This window comes from Hippocampus guttulatus, chromosome 14 (genome assembly GCF_054856545.1).
Source record: "Hippocampus guttulatus isolate MCC_2025c chromosome 14, RoL_Hgut_1.0, whole genome shotgun sequence".
NCBI lineage: Eukaryota > Metazoa > Chordata > Actinopteri > Syngnathiformes > Syngnathidae > Hippocampus > Hippocampus guttulatus.
The window spans coordinates 5,307,086-5,324,388 of record NC_141274.1 but is presented as its reverse complement, the minus strand read 5'-3'; the positions used below and the strand labels follow the sequence as shown (position 1 = coordinate 5,324,388).

The window sequence follows — 17,303 nt, the reverse complement described above, 5'->3', positions numbered from 1 at the left end:
CGCCAAAGTACAGTCCATCTAATTTAGTAAGTCAGCCACATGGATTTTGAGGGACATGTCTGTCAAGTAGACCCACAAAAAAGGCTCCAGCAAGCATGCCTGGAAAGACAAAGGAAATACGCTGGTTTGCTTTGGACCGGCCATCTTTGGCTCATAATGACCATTTCCAGGGTTCCTTTGAAGACTTGTCCTAATATTTTGGTTATCATATCTAGCCTGCAAGACGGGGACAAGAATATGTTGTGACAGGGATTGGTCGCGTCCACAGAGCTGCACAGGAAATTCAAAGAAAACAACCATGCTATGATTGTCTTAATGACATAAATATTCCCTCTGGGTGACGCCTCAACGTTTTGTTTAGTCTCGAGTTGATGGTCTATAAATGGACTTCCTGCTTTGACTGTGGTCTCACCCCCGCAGGGCCCGAAGGTTTGGGCTTCAGCATCACGTCGCGTGACGTCCCCATCGGGGGCTCGGCGCCCATTTACGTCAAGAACATCCTTCCGCGGGGAGCTGCCATTCAAGATGGACGCCTCAAGGCAGGTGACCGATTACTCGAGGTGAGGATGTGATTTTTTTTTTTCTATTGTAAAACATTCGACTGACATTAACTCTTTAATTCCACAAGGCGTACTTGTACGTCTTTTTAAAATTAGGCCCTGCCTACCAAGGACATACTTGTACGTCTGAGTCTTTTTTTTTTTTTTTGCGTCATAGAGAGGAGGAGGGTCTGATGCAATCTGTGAATGAGAATAAGCCGTTTGCATTGTAAATCATGTAAAAAAAGTGACCAGTAGGTGGCAGTGGTGCCTCACGTGCTTGAAATGCATGCTTTTACAAAAAGCTTTTTCTCCGTTTTTTGCCCAGAAATCGCCATTTTCATGAAGCTTTGCCATTTTGTAATGCCGGTTGCTGAAGAATGGAAAAAGATAGAAACAATTTTTTTTTCTGCTGAAAGAAGAGAGTCCAAACTTTTTTTTTTTGCTAGGCTCCATGTTTATATAGCATTAGAACTGAATATTCTGTGGACCTTGCAAGATCAGTCAAAATCCAGTAAAATGCTGGGATTGAGGGGGTTGCTCCAGTGAAAATGGCTGGGATTGAATGAGTTAAACTGGAATTGTAAGTACTTTCATTTGAATATATCACTGTAAAATGCTCGATGATTTGAGAGTGAAGTTGTTATTATGAGATGACATCACGTATTCCCCATCACCGTTTTATGCCTGCCTGGTATAACAATATATTGTCCTTTTTTGAGAAAGCTCCGACGTGACTGGTATCACTTTTGCTCAGGTGAATGGGATCGACCTGAATGGACGCAGACAGGAGGAAGTGGTTTCCATCCTCAGGGCCACGCCAATGGGTGGCACTGTGGGGCTGCTGGTCCTCCGCCAGGAAGACACCTTCCTCCCCCAAGAATCGGTAAGTCTTTCATATTTTATCTCTGCCTTGACTCTTTGGCCACAGAATTCAGTCATTTTAGTCGCTGGGGCCGTTGCTGAACACTAACAACGTGGCCACTAACAACGTGGCTGCCTACAGTGGAGTTACTTTGCAAAACTGCAGTCAGTGTTGGCAACTTCACAATTTGGTCAAAGTACGAGTGATTTTTTCCCCCCAAAAGTTAAAACAAAGAGGAAGCGCCTAGTTTATTATTAGGAAAAAATGTGTTTGGTGTTAGAAGACAATAAGTAAATTGCAAAAAGGCAAGATGTGTTATTTTAGTTGCCATTTGTCATTTTATTTAAGGAGAAAGTGCAAATGTTCGCAGTACAGTGAAATCTTAGTTTACATCTGCCAGAGTTTTTCTCCAATTCAGATTTCAACATTTTTTTGTCCGATCTGCTCAGCATCACTCAGGCAACATCGGGATAACGCATCCCGTCCAAAGTCAGACCTTCAAAATAAAAGCATGCAATATAAGAACAGTTGCACCACACTTTCTTTGGCCTTTGGTGGCTTATTTCACAGTCACACTTAATGAACAAGCACGGAAATAATTTTGAGTGCAGCGACATCAAGAATCTGAAATGAAGTTTCGAAATGGATGTCCAGTATTATTTTCTGCACTTTATTAGTCATTTACAATGTATTTCTTTCGTACTGTTTTCTGTATTTCATTCTAGAGTTATTCTTTATATAATGTTTTCCTGTTCATATGTGTAAATGGAACAGATTGACTAGATTTGTGTTATTTCCAATTGGAAATATTGTTTTGTTTTCAGACAATTTATTTTAAAAATGTTTAAATGTTCATCTTTTCTCAGGAGAAAAAAAAACAATTCAGATTTTATTCTTGGGAGCATTTCTTGCATCCCAGCGCCTCCTTAGGGCATCTGGTGAGGAACAAATCAAGTGGACTGCTAATAAGTTTGAAAGCATCCAGATGTCGGTGCTAATTGCCCCATGTGGCAAATGAGACGTGATGTCCCGCACATCTGCCGCCATCAAACGCCGCCTTAGTAAGTGCGCTCGTAATTACGCACGAGATTGAGGAGGAACGTCCATACGTCCATCCGTCTGTGTGTGTGTGTGAGGAAACTCTGAGTCTTTCTCGGCCTCAAAGCTTGTTAAGACATGGAATAGCTCCGTTCTTTACTTTTTCGTCTCCCAGTGGAGGCTAAAGGAGTGTCAATCAAGCGGCTTAGTGGTGACAATTCTGGCAAGCAAGTCAAAGTTGTCTTTAGATGAGAGCGGCAGGCACACGAAAAGAGCAGGCAGGCTCAGAGCTGAGGGTGAGGCATCATTTTTCAGCTTGGGGTGGGGCACGGGGCGGTAGGGTACTTTTGCGATATTACTTGTACTTTAATATCAACTTGACATTTACAATGAAAGGTATTGAACGTTGCACGAGCATCCTCGTTGAATTCTTTTCAGCGCAGTCTTTGGAATTGCTGGCAAGCAGGAAAATGTACTACAAGGTTAGCTGTACAACATTAAAGGTGCTTTTTAAAATACATTTCAAAAGAATTAGTTCAATGTTTTTTCTTGTTTGAAAAAAGAAAACCATACCAGAACAATGTTTTCTCTTGAAATATACAATGCCAAGTGATAAAATAACCAACGCACAGCGTTAGAATAAAAAAAAGGTAATTTCCATAACTTCTATTTCTATAGAAGAATTTTAAAAAATATAAAAATTAAAAAAAAAAAAGTTTTGTTTCGTGAAAAAAAAGGGAATTCTCCTGAAATAAGGATTTTTTAAAATGGATGCTCTGATATTAAAATTTAAATTTGCACTTACATTTTAGTGCAAATAAAATTTCTCGTGAAAAGACAGTTTACCTTAAAATATCTGCTTTTATTTTGGAAAACTGAGCAACATATTTGCCAATTCTTTTGGGCCAAATTAGAAACTGAATCATAATAACTGTATGCCAGTCTTTTTTTTAATATAGGCATGGAAATTAAAATAGTTTTTAAATCGATTCATTGGTTAATCAACAAAATAATGTGTTGATAAGTAAAACACCCGTGAGTTGCAGTCAAATGATGGTCAACATTGTGACCCTATTGAGATGTTGTCTTGGTTGCCGTGTGTCACATTGTGACATGTGCTTGTTGTTTGTGTGACCTCCAGCAGGGCGGCGAGGCCCAGATGCAGATGCAAAGCCCCAGAGATTTGGTAAGACCCCCCCATAAAATCTCATCCTGCTCCTCTTCCTCCTCTGTTTAATCCTCTCTGCGTGGACATTTGAAATCTGCGGCAAGTGGATTAAAAAAAATAAAAACAATGTTTGAGTTTTGCAGTCACGCAAAGGGAAATTGAGGCTAATTTGAATCCTTCATCTTGTATGGATGTGTCAGGCAGGGGGGAAAAAAAAACTCTTCATTTGTAGGCTGCGAATGAGCCGGTCCGTCTGGATGGCAGCGCATGAGGTGAATTCTAACAATTTTTTTTCCACCCCTGGTCGGAGGCGGAGAGAAAAAAGTTTCTGCAAACATCTGCTTTGGGGGCGCGCTTTGGTAATGATCCCGCCTATAAACACTAGGGAGCCCCAAGTCAACAGAAGGCATCTTGTGGCACGTTCCCCGTCAGTCAACTTTTGGAAACTGTTGCAACAAGGAGACGCAAACTTCTGCACAGTCACACTTTCTTAAAAGAAGCTTTCAGTTACACACAAGTCTCCACGACGTTTTGTGCGCTTGCGATCAGTCAAGATCGATCGGGTGTGCCTTTCCAAAACAATCACATGAAACGCACGCATGCACACACGCACTCAACAAGTCCTACTGACTGGCCTTCCTGAATGAGTATGACAATGTCAACGATCTCATTATATGCTTTTTACTTCATATCATGCCTACAACAGATGGCTGTGTGTGTGTCCGTCCGTGCGTGTGCGTGGATAGGTTCCTGGCACATTGCCGTCTGCGCAGTATTGTCGAATTGCAACATAAGCAGCCACTTCCCATAAGCCTCTGACTAATGGCCCCTACAACATGGCACACCGTCTCGCGTTATGGCGCCATTACGCCATCATCATCGAGACATGACGGACGTTTAACTACCACCAGCGCAAGCCATAGTGCTGTCGGGAAGACAAGAATGTGTATTGTGTGCGACTAAATGCGTGACTGCGTGTCAGAATAAGGATGTAAGAGCTATGAGTGAGTGAGAGCAAGAGAGAGAGCATGTTTGTTTGTGTTTGTGAAACAGTCAAGGAGTGAGTGAGCATGAATAAGTGTGTGTGGGGGGGGACTGAGTGAGTCAAGTGACTGTTGCCTTTAAGTGTGTGCAGGTGCGTGGGTTTGCGTACATGTTTGTGTGTGTGTGTGCGCTCAAGAGTGTGTGTGAGACTGTGTTTTTGTGTGTGCGTGGAGACGTGCCTGCGTGCGTGTGTGTGTGAGAGAGTGAATGAGAGGGAGATTATGAAAAACAGTTTGTGTGTGTGTGTGTGTGTGTGTGAACATGGGAATGAGTAAGTGCGAGTGTGCATGAGTGAGTGAGTGACTGTCGCCTGCGCATGTGTGCAAGAGAGAGTGCACCTGAGAGATGAGTGTGTGTGTCTGCGTGTGTTTATAAGTGAGTGACTGTCGCCTTTGCGTGAATGTGTGGGTGAGTGAGCGCGTGCGTGGGCGCGTGACTGACCATTGATTGTGTGTCTGAGTGTGCGTCGTGAAAAACCATGAGTGTGTCTGTGTGATGAATGTGTGTGCGTTTTTTTTTGGTGTGCGCATGTGCTGACAAGGAGACGGCATCCACCAGCCTTCCACCTGGCACTCGGTGCACCTCGACTCCTCAGTGCATTTTCTGCGTGCTGTCAGCCAGTTGACTGGTCGGGTCGCCACGGAAACGACACTGCCGCGGGGCCCGTGTCGAACGAAAGAAAAAGAGGAACGCATTATGCATCCTTTTTTTTTCCATTTTGCCCCTCCTCCTTGCTATCTTTTTCTTCCCTGTTCCTTCCTTCATCCACCTTTCTCCTCAGTGATCTCTTTCTTTCCTGTTCTATTTGTACTTCCTTCCTCCATCCTTCTTCTCTTCATTTCGCGATCTCCTTTACTCCTTTCTTCCTGTATTTTTTTTTCCATCTATTTATTTTTCCCGAGAGAGAAACTTGGCCTGCAGTGACTCTTCTCTGCTGTCAAGATGACATCTCTGTTGGGTCCAAGTTGAACACGGCCGCCGACCCGCTAATCATTCCAGACACTGCACAATGTGCAAGCGAGTGTGTATGTATGTGTGCGTGTGTGTGTGCGTGCGCGCGCGTGTGTTAGTGCAAAAATAGGTAATTGGTCTTTTCACATCGAAAGGGTGGAAAGCATCTCTTCATTTGCCGAAGACTTGAACGCTGAAGGCAAAAAAAAAAAAAAGCTATAGCTGGTAGTTTGAAGCAGCCATTCCACACTCAGTTGCAACCCCCCGAAAGTAAAACAATATTATATACCGGTAAGTAAAACATTAGCCCACTGAAATTGAGTGAATGTGCCATTCATAAGAGGACGCACAAAATAGTTTCAAGGATCCATGCTGAAAATAAACAGGCTGTCGGCCATTTTGATTTGAGGCAGCCATTTGGTACTCAGTGGCAAGAAAAAAAATAGCTGCTGATACCAATTTCACAAATGAACATGAGATTTAGGGGATACGGCTATCCTCACGGGATGCATAAAAAAAGTTTCACGTTAAGTCAAAAGATTTCTTTGCAGTAATATATTCCATTGGCTGCACTAGTCTAAACACGGCATTTTGATTAATGTTGCGTTTTTGGAATATGAATTGACGAGTAAAATTTAGTTTTTGTCCTGCTCGGCGGGGCGGCCATTTTGTCACCTGCTGTTGACTGAAAATGACATCACAGTTGCTCAGGGCTCAGCTAACAACCAATCACAGCTCAACTTGTGAACGTCTCATGACCAAACTCTGAAACAATAGAATACTGTTAGCCTGGTGATGCTGCATCGGAAATATTGAAAATACTGTAATTGTATTTATTTATTTGTCTTCCCCTTGTAGAATCCCTGTCTTTAATTGAACAAGAAGTCTGCTGTCTTGGTTCGAAGCAGCCATTTTGCCCTCAAACGTACCCCCTTAAAAAGTTAGAAAAAGTCTACTCCCTGGAACAGGAAGTCAGCCGTTCATGCCGGTAGCATTTAGCAACAATTCCAATACTGTCACCAATCCTAATCCACCATGTTTGTGACACATGGCCTATTTAGAGTTATTTCCCCTCTACAGATCATTTCCTGCCTCCTTATTGTGATGCTTTGCAGCATAATAGGATTGATGTATCTGCGTAATTGAATTCCGGACTCATACGTAATGACGTTCCTGTTGTCTTCTTATTTATTCCACCGCACTCACTGATGATCACAGGCAACAAACATGGTTATTTTGTTCCCCTTCTTTCCCCATCCAAATCCCAGGATGCATTTATTTGTCTTTCCTCATCCTCTTCCTTCCTTCCTCCACACATTCCATCCTCACCCCCCCTCTCTCTTCCTTCCTCAGAAAAACAAAAGCGGCTAATAGCGCGCTGACAGTGAGCCCGGTGATTGAATTCATTAAGCGAGCACGATAATTGGCAGGCGGCGGTGTGCACGCAGCTCGACTATTCAGAGGACAGCTGTCAAATAACGAGGCTGAGAGAATGCCGTTTATTGTCGGGAGGGAGGGAGAATGTGACACAAGCACCTGTTGTGGCGGTCGAGAGGAAAGAGAAAGCTCATTTTCACCACGTGTGACATTCAGTGTCTCTACTTCAACTCCCAAACTTGTTGTTTTCACAAAAATGTGGTTGAATTCCAAATTGGGTGATTTAAATATCCGTTCAATGCTCAGTCGTGTTCCCTTGCCCCCCGAGAAGCCATTTCGAGGCCCGTTTCCCCAAAATGTGTTTAAAATATATATATATCAAGGATTTTGTGTCTGTGGTGACAGAAGCCGGAGGAGGACGAGCTCGTGCTGACACCTGACGGCACACGTGAGTTTCTGACCTTCGAAATCCCGCTCAGCGACTCGGGCTCGGCGGGCCTGGGCGTCAGCGTCAAGGGGAACCGGTCGAAGGAGAACCACGCCGACCTCGGCATCTTCGTCAAGTCCATCATCAATGGAGGGGCCGCGTGCAAGGTTGCTTTACCCTCAAAAATGCTCAGAAAAATGTTGCCAATTTGTTTGAAGATCTTAACATCATTTGAGCCAGGCATAATTAGACGGCATATGATCTTTTTTTTTTTGCAAGCTTGGCCAGAACTACTGTTTAACTTAAAGAAATTAATACTTTAAAATGTACTGAAGTCTTTCAACGAAAAACAGCAGGGGGTTTTTTTTCACCCGATCCACACTTTTTTGAACATTTTACTATCATGGCACTCCAGTATGATAAACAATAGCAAATTGAAATAATTTACAGTTTGCAGTACTGCTGCTGAGCTCTCGCTGCAGTGCTAATGAGTCAGTTAGCATGCTAATGTCGCTTCTGTGTTGTGTATTGTGTGACTTCTGGTCCAGGACGGTCGTCTCCATGTGAACGACCAGCTGATTGCTGTCAACAGCGAGTCACTGCTGGGCAAGACCAACCAGGACGCCATGGAGACGCTGCGCAAGTCCATGTCCACCGAGGGAAACAAGCGTGGCATGATTCAGCTCATTGTGGCCAGGCGTGTCGGCAAGAGGAGCCAGGTGGGTCATTGACCAACAGAAGCTAAAGAAAAAGCCCAACACAGATGAAGTGAACACTTGTGACATCAGAGTTAAATAGCTTGGAATGTGTAGGCTTTCAAAAAAGAACGAAGGAAAAATCACAGCGCAAATGCAAACATGTTGAGACTTTGGAATTGTTTGGATTGAGTCTCTTAATATGAATTGGAACTTAAAGTTGTTGAAATTATGAGTCTGTTTTTGCAAAAATTGGGATCTTGTTCTAAATTGTGTCTCATAAAAAGTCAAAGCAAAAGCAAAACATGCGCATGTGAGCTCGATATGTCACAATCTTATCACCAGATTTTTAGCTGACAGGGCAAAAATTTCAAATGGAACGGAATAGATAAGTCTTAAACTACATAATGTTACTTTTTTTGGGGGGGGGGGGGGGCGGACGAGGAGCAGTTAGAGTTACGGCAAGAGCCACACACTCACTCAGGCATGTCTGCATGTGTGCACAATGCTCTCCTGTACGCTGCAGTAGAATGTAAATTGTATTTGGAGCAGCAAGGAGACATGAACGATGTGAAAACGCTCATTTGTATGCACGCTCTTTTTTTTTTTCATAATGTATTGCTGAGAAACCAAAGACTCGAACTCTTGACTTGGGTGCCAACAAAGTGTGATCGCGACATACACCATATGAGTCTTTGCATCTTAACGGAATTAAACTGTTGTACAGTAAGTACCGTTATGTGATGGTGTCTGAAATTCTGAAGTTTCTACTTTATCATGGCGAGTTTCCATTCAAAAGTCCTTTGAAATGTCACTGGATTTAAGCTTGCATTGTTCGTCAGGCTATTGAGAGCAAAGTTATGATTTCTAAAAATTGTCATGCTGTTCGAGGAGCAAGCACCCACTCACGTCCGCCTCGGTTGCACACCTCGCCTCCCCCCACCTCCCCTTCAAGGAAGCTTGAATAGAAAATAAAAAGCCAACTGCGCTGTACGTGTTCTCCATGTCGACAATGTCATGTTCGGACGCAATGTCAGCACCTGAGCCCCTCTGGCAGTCTTTGAGTTGAGCGCGCATGCACTGTGAATGTGAGCGTGCACGTAAGCGCCTCTGGCACTTTTCCTTTGCTGCCTCGCTCTCATCTTCTCTCAACCAAACTTTAGATTTCCCCTTGGCCCGTCAACTAATTGAAAGCCTGATTCAAGCTCGGAGATCTGTTTTGTTTTTATTAAACATGTAGTGTGTATTAGCTGCATGTGCATGCATTTATTCAGGTTCAAGGCAGCATGGCGGCTTGTCCACGCTTCAGCTACAGGGCTGCAGGTGACGCCGCAGGCTATTCCAGGCTCTGCACACAAACAAAGACAAAGAAAAAAAACTTGAATTCTTCCTCCAATGGCACCTGAGTGGTCCTAATGTCACAGATTACCCTGGCAAATTGTGGCATTGTTTTGTTGTGCTTGGTTTGTTTTTTGTTTCTTGCAATATGACCGCAGGTGAACAATTGTTAAAATAATATTGCTACTCCCAGTTTTCTGACAATCTAAATAATAGAACAAAGAGAGTTGTACATTATATATTTAAAACAAGCACCTAGGCTTGCTCTAGACAAATTTGTTTGTCTTAATGGTAACCATGCAAAATGCGTTTAACTGACTTACAAATAGCGTTGGTGTCATGCCGTTAAAATTCTTTTCGACTCGACAAACAAAAATGGTGGAGGAGCACATATTGTAATGCTTCTAGGCATATATTCTTTATCCTTTATGAATACTGACTACAGTGAATTACTCTGAAGCTGTGGATGTGTGAATCTATAAACTAAAATGGTGGAGTAACATGTAGAAAGAAAGTGATGCTTCCAGACATATATTCTTTATCCTCTGAAGACTGACTAATATTCCAGTGACTTACTCAGAAGCTTTGAATATGTGATTGTTACTGCATAGGCATCAATTTATATTTGGTGCCCACACTAGAAGGAGCAGTCCAATTTCCATTGAATTGATGCAAAAATTCAAATTAATTGTCTCATTACTCTGACATTAGAAATCCCATTCATTTTAGGAGTAGAAGTGGAGTTGCGATACATTTTGAGAGGCACCTTTGTGTCATATTTAAGTTCCCCAGTGTGATTTTTATCATGATTTAAAAAAAAAAACGTAGCCAGAAGCTAGCTTTTCAACTTTTTTCAAATGTGCCTTTGGATGCGGCAGCATAATATGATGTGCGAAGGCTTTTATGCATACGTGACACGCACTTGACATGTAGAATCAAATCATGTGTTATTTACCTTCCTGCCTGCGGCTCGGCTCCCGAGGAGCCAATTTCCAATCGCAAATGTTTGCATAAATCACACACATGACTGCACCCTCCCAAATCCTCCATCCTTCTTCCATCTTCAATCCTAGCCAACTCGAAGCGGCCACCTGACGAGATCCAGACCTTCCCGCTGCTTAATTATCTGTCTGAATATGCAACACGCTGGACTGTGGCTTGTCCGCGCTCCCTCGGCGTAGCGAATCGCACACCAACGGCTCGAACCCCCCCCCCCCCCCCCCCCCCCCAACCCCGTCACCCCCTCTGCTATTACCTCCGCCGGCCAAATTCATTAACTAGCTCATTTTAAGACAAGAGCAACACACATCGCCTTGGAAAACCCTCAATACTGTCTTTTGCTCCATAATATTCGGAACACCCTGAAATGTGATGCAGTGCACTGCTTTTTAAGGTGCAAGATATACAGTACAATACCCATGTGTACTATTTCTACAGCTGCAGCGGTAGGTATCTAAAATTTACCATAGATGTGTTTTTGTATTCGCCACCGTTGCGGTGTGTCTAGAAATATCTTGATTAGAACTGCAGCTACTGAATATTTTTTTGAATCGATTATACTATCGATAGAGCAAGTAATCAGATAAAAATGTATTTTTGCATCATTTAACAGCAAAATATTCACGTGAGCTGCAGGTATAATAGTTGTCCACACGGGAACGCTATACTCATGTTCGACACTGTAGTATCTGTGACTTGAAGTGAGTGTGGCGGTGCGTTTTTTTTTTCCTCCCGCAATACACCGCGAGTGCGTTGTTTGTAAACGGTTGCGTAGACCTCTCAACAATACAAACTCAAGGAGAGTCTTATCGCTTGTGACGCGGCGCAGACAACGATGCTAATCCTCATCGCTCCGGCTGTCGCCGTCTAGACGGTTAAATGCAGCAAACCGCAGCCAATCAATACGGCCAATGATCCATTGGCCACACAAGCACAAACACACACTGCCCGCAGAGTCCAGGAATGTGTGCTTATGGATAAGAGGAGCACAAAATGGTCAATTTGTCGGGCTAAAGTGGAGTCTCATCACAAGTCCCCGAGGGGAACGTCGTCAGCATGCTGGCAGGCTAATAAGAAAGCGGGCCGCTGGCTGGCCAATTGGAAATCCATCCTCATTTATCCCAGTTATTTCACTGCTAGCATTAGCATGCATCCTGCTGTCTGTTCATTACTGGTGCGATGGAACGAAGTCACTGGCGATTTGTTTGGAGAAACGATTCCATTTTATTGCTTGGCCCATGCAAAGCAATTCACCTTATGGCATGATACAATTCCCACCAATTATGAAACAATACAATTTACTCCATTGTGTTGACAATGCATTATGATTCGCTCAAATGGCATTTATATGATTTCATCCATTCGCAATGCAATACAATTCACTACATTTACAAAACAATTCACATTTGTGATGCGGTTCACTCAATTCGTGACTCTCCATTTCCAGGTACGCGATGTAAGCAATCTACTCCATTTATATGATTCGCTCGATTTTGATACTTTTCACTTCAGTTCCGATGTGAAACGGTTTAGTTCCTTTTCAATTAATTTCATTTGAAATACAACTATTTGCATTTACTGTACGATATCATTCACTCCATTTATGATACAATTAGTTCCACTTTATAGGTGTAACCCCATTTACAATTCATAATTCATTCCATTTCCGAGATGATTTGCCCCATTTGCACCTCCACTAACTCAATTTACGATACGATTGACTCTTTTTATGACTCCTTACAATTCACTCCATTTGTGATAGGATTCCCTCCAGATACCATACAACACGATTTGATTGACTCCGTTTTCAATGCAATACAATTCACTCATATTTACAATACAATATGGTTAAATCTGGTTCCAATTTATGATCCGATTTACTCCAGCTACGATGTGATATCATACATTTCTGTATTTGTGATGCAGTACTTTTCCTTGCATTTAAAACACAGTAGGAATCGCTAAGTGGTTGTGTTTTGTTTGCTAGGAGCCACCGGGGGGTCCGCTGGGACCTCAGCAGAGCACCAACTCTTTATCGCTGGACGAGCACGAACGTCGGATCTCCCACTCGCTGTACGGCGCTCTGGAGGATCTGGATGATAACCTGATGCCCCGACAAGGCCTGATGCCACGCACTGTTGGTAAGACCTCTTCTCAGGGTTTTCACCAGGTTAAGCTCAGGTAGCATTTTGAAACAGTTTCTGGGTCATCTCTGGTCAAAATGACTCAATAGATGTGGAAAGCCCTCATTGAGTGCTTCAAATGAGATGCAATTCACTGGGATTGTTTCACATTCGTTTTTACCAATCACTTGATAACAAAAGTGGACTCTGTCTCGTTTTGCTCTTGAGGTACCCTGACACAAAGATGCCAATAAGTGCATTGTGTTTGTCACTAACCACCCTTTTGATATTTCACCACTCCACTTGATGCCGAAAAGTGCACTCTTCCTAGCTCATCCCTTTCGGTGCTGAGACACATTTGCCAAAAAGTGCGCTCTGTCAAGCCTGGCGCTCTGACAAAAGAGTGCCGTCAAATTAAACCACGAAAAAGCGTCAACAGAGTCAGCCGTCAATGAAAATGCCAACGGCTCCCTCCCGGTGACCGCTCAACCACACAGCACAATATGTCAACTCTGTTTTCATGCAAATTGCCCTGTCACTTGACACTTGATAAATGTAAACAACAAAAATCATCTTCAGCTGCAAATGACAGAAAGCGATAATAGGTGAGGTTCACTCATGCTTGACAAATAAGCCAGAGGACAAGACAGGGATCGCTCAGTTCACCATCGCCATGGCAACAAGCGTAGATCACAGGTGCAGCTAGATGTCTTGTCTTCACAAGAATAAAATCACCTGTAGGCTCTTCTGGACCTTCAAAGTAAAAGTCCAGACGTCTTAAGCTGCAGGCTGCTGCTCGCTGTCTTCACACTCCTTCAATTTTTTATTTCCTTCTCCGTATTCACACTTCAGACTGCAAGTAGGCTCCACAGCAGGCGTGAAAGGCCTGGACGCCAGATAAGGCCAGTAAGACATTTTTTCATTCCCAAGAGGAGACGCACAGAAATAGAGGCAGGATTTCTTTTCCCCTCAAGACTGGAGCGTTTGTAGCAAAGACAAAGCCGCACAAACTTAAAAAGGAATTACAGAGTCAGGTTTTATTCTCGTTTGAGGTGGAAAAGCACTGACTGTCGCTCCTCAGACTAAGAAGATGACAAGCAAAGCAGAGCATTAAATGGACTTTCCCATCGTGTAAAAAGCAATGCATTACACCTGACAACGCTGTGCACTTTGTCGAAAGCTCAAAATGATTCCTGGTGATGCATTTGTCCGCAAACTTACCACCTACCTTCACTTTACACGCTGAGTTTCCACATCACGTTGTGAGTAAATAGCATTGAAATTTAGTGTATCAACTTGCATCGTAATTGGAGTGAATTGTATCGTTGTAATAAATCACACTATTGGAATTGTAGTGAAACTGGATTGAGCTGTATTGAATTCTAATTGGAGGAAATCACACATCGCATTGCAGTTGAGTGAATCGTATTGGAGTTGGAGTGAATTGTATACCTTCATAATTTTAGTGAATCGTATCGGACTGGCCGAAACGTTTTTTTTTCCCTTGAATCTCAGAATTGACGTATTGGTTTTCCACCAGTGTTAATGCGAGACACAACAATATATCAAATCGAGAAATAATTCCCATTTGATGTTATTGAAAAAGCGATGTTAGCAGACAAAACTGCAAATGATCACACTATTTCCTGACGTCGCCATCTAGTGGCCTGGCATGCATGTTACAGTATTTTCACTCGTTTGCAGGTCTGTGTGGAGTCAATTTGACAACATTAAAGGTTTTTAACAATTTTACTTGCTCGTGGTTCTGCCTTTGATTCCACAACATGGCTCACGCTACCTTTTAAATCAGTATGCCAAACATATGGCTAGTGTTTCTTGAAAAGGCTCTCAAAAGCAGCACCTGGGACATGATGAATAATAGTTTTCGTGGAACAATAGCTGACATTTTGCTGGAGGAGATGGAGATGACAGGAGGCTCTGAAAAGAGCCGTAAAAAGGTGAGCGTGACATCTCTTCATTGTGTTTCCTTCTCTTTGCATAATTAGAAGGGAGCTTGTTGAATACATTGAGTCACGTGTTTTAACTGAGGTGTACAGTTGACTTCAAGTATCAAGTTCAGTTGGCTTGCATTTCCCCAATTGAAATGAATGGGAAAGCCCTTCAATTGCTTTGTTTTTCTGAGACACGCAGCAAAAACATGCTTTAATACAGCCCATCAGAAGGAGGCCTTCTGATGGGCTTTCCCTGGCCACCGGGGGCAGTATAATACAGACAAATATACTGCACATATATTGAATGATAAAACAGAAGAAGGTTGCAACTAAGCTACTGTAATATTTGTCATTGTTTGTAGATGATAAAGAATACATGCCTGTGATCATTTTTGTTGCATGCTTTATCTCTATGTCCGATGTCTATATAAGTAGTCTAAACGTCTGGTAGTGCCACCATATCAATACTAGCTTCCGCATCCAGTTCATGGCATTTTGCATGGTGTTTTAGCTTGAGGCTCGCCAGTAAACTTCAAGCGGGAATGACAATAAACAGCTTGAAGCCTTTTTTTTTTTTATAATGAATTGCTCACTATCTGCCAAACTGCTGCATGTTGTTGAGATGTGATACAATTCACTCCCAACTGTGCACACGTTAATTAATTCAGTTATGTGCTGCTAAACGTGTGTACATTTTTATGGGACACCGTGCATGTTGCGATGATTCACTCTTAATTTATGATACGAGTTACTCTCTTTCATTACGGCGCAATCTGATATGCTTGAATTTCAATCCACGATTCACTCAACGTACAAAATAATTGACTCCAGTTCCGATATGATTTACTACGATTAACTTGGGTTTCAGCATGTTACAATTTGCTGTGCTGATGATCGGATTCCCTCGGATTATGAGAAATAGAATTGGCTCCATTATGATGTGATTCAAGGCGACACAGTGTGATACAAATCCCCTCGTTAATGTCCGATTTTCCGATTTTATGTAACTGTTTTGATTGATCAGTCATTCACCCCCACTAAAAAAATCAAACAAACTTGAGGTCTGCGCATGAGGCGTCATGGTCCTGAAATCTCCCCTTGTGCCGCCTCCCCCATCCCCCAAAACCAATTTAGGAGCGGAGATTAACGACAAAGTCTTGCACTGTGTATCAGTGAGGGGTTTTAAGGCCGGCTTTTCAGCGCGGGAGAGCGCCGACTTATTTTGTTTCCCCACCTCAGTCAGCGCTGAAGTTTTTATCTTCATTAGTGGCGATAGCGCAGCTTGAATTAATCATGCTCTTGTGACAACAAAACGCCGCTCTGCCCGATAAACTCTCTAAGCTGATTAGACGGCATCACATCGCCTTGCCTTTCCGCGCCGTCCCCAATATCTTATATTATAAAAACGCCACCCTCTGATTTTTGGTTTTCTCTTGTCTTCCTGATCTTTTCCTTTGAGGCATTCTGGTGCACTCTCACAGTGTCTGTCTTGTCACAGTTTTGAAAGGAATAGAATCATAATTGGAGTGAATCGTCGTAGATTTTTAGTAAATTGTATACTGAATGAATTGTATTATATCAGAATTGGAGTGAAGCATATCCTATTAGGAGTGATTAATACTGCATGACGAACACCATGTTCAAACATAAGAATGTCCATATGTGAACTTGGCACCAGGACACCCTGGGCCGAGGTTCGATGATTGATTTGTCCGCAGAAGAGAGGGGTGGAGCTGTCAATGTATCACCACCTTGTGGTGAGTTGGCTCTGATGGTGGGGGAAGATGCCAGTCCGACCTGGCAGACCCAAAACGTAGTGTGAGGGTTTATTGGGAGCATCTGGCAGAATCCCGTCAGAAGGAGTTTCAACTCCCAACTCCTGCAGAGCTTTTCCCACATCCCATAGGAGAGATAAGGTGAGAAGATCGGTCATCCAGGCAGGACTGGATGCCTCTTCTCCTCCACGTCGTAAGAAGCCAGATGAGGTGGCTCAGGCATTTGGTTAGGATGCCTCCTGTGTTGCCCCCGCGACCCGACCCCGGATAAGCAGTAGAAAATGGATGTGTGGATCAAACTGCATATTCTATGGAGTGATTTTAATTGGAGTGAATCACACCATATCATCATTTGAGCAAATTTATTTGGACTCTATCTTATCGCATCATCACTGGGGTGGCTCATCAGTTGTTGTGTATCGCCTTGTGTCGGAATTGGACTGAACTGTGGCTGCTCTGCAGGCAACTACCAGCTATCTCCCACCGTCAACATGCCACAGGACGACACGGTCATCATCGAGGACGACGGGCCGCCGCTCCTCCCTCCTCACTTGTCCGACCAGTCGTCGTCCAGCTCCCGCGACGACGTCGGCGGAAGCGGCGGCGACGTTACGCCGTCCTGGGCGCAAGAGATCCCCGCTCCTAAGGACAGGTGGCAAAGGAAGACATTTACATTCGCATCTTGTCATATTTTTTGCATCCATATTTATTCATCTCATTGAATACTCGGTTAGTTGATGTGTTGTAAATTGTTGGGGAAAAAAAGGCTATGATTATAATATTTCCTTTCTTTTAAATATTAATCTATTGCGTACATGATTCTTTATAAAATAAAACATGAGTATGAAAAATATTTTTACATAGACTACAAAATATTTAAATAAATAATTACATTAATTAAATATGAAAATCATAAAATTGACATTAATTATTTTGTAACAATTTAGCATAAATAATAATGCAATACTGTAAAAATAGTTGTATTGTATTTCGGGGTGCACCAATCGATCGG

At 42.9% G+C, this 17,303-nt stretch overlaps 1 protein-coding gene across 5 annotated transcripts in view; it reads left to right on the top strand.

The window, feature by feature from the left end:
* The window catches only part of pard3ab (par-3 family cell polarity regulator alpha, b), a 103,298-nt gene that overhangs the window by 54,073 nt on the left and 31,922 nt on the right, over positions 1-17,303 (top strand). For 4 of the 5 annotated variants that reach the window (XR_015102889.1, XM_086129687.1, XM_086129685.1 and 1 more), the window contains exons 10-16: positions 421-560; positions 1,297-1,425; positions 3,584-3,628; positions 7,388-7,576; positions 7,958-8,128; positions 12,429-12,582; positions 16,754-16,943. Coding sequence is in view for 4 of the 5 variants with exons in the window: in XM_086129687.1 (XP_085985813.1) it covers positions 421-560; positions 1,297-1,425; positions 3,584-3,628; positions 7,388-7,576; positions 7,958-8,128; positions 12,429-12,582; positions 16,754-16,943 (1,018 nt within the window). In the remaining variant the exon portion in view is untranslated. The remainder of the gene's footprint in view (positions 1-420; positions 561-1,296; positions 1,426-3,583; positions 3,629-7,387; positions 7,577-7,957; positions 8,129-12,428; positions 12,583-16,753; positions 16,944-17,303) is intronic. The other variant, XM_086129686.1, reaches the window with a different exon arrangement.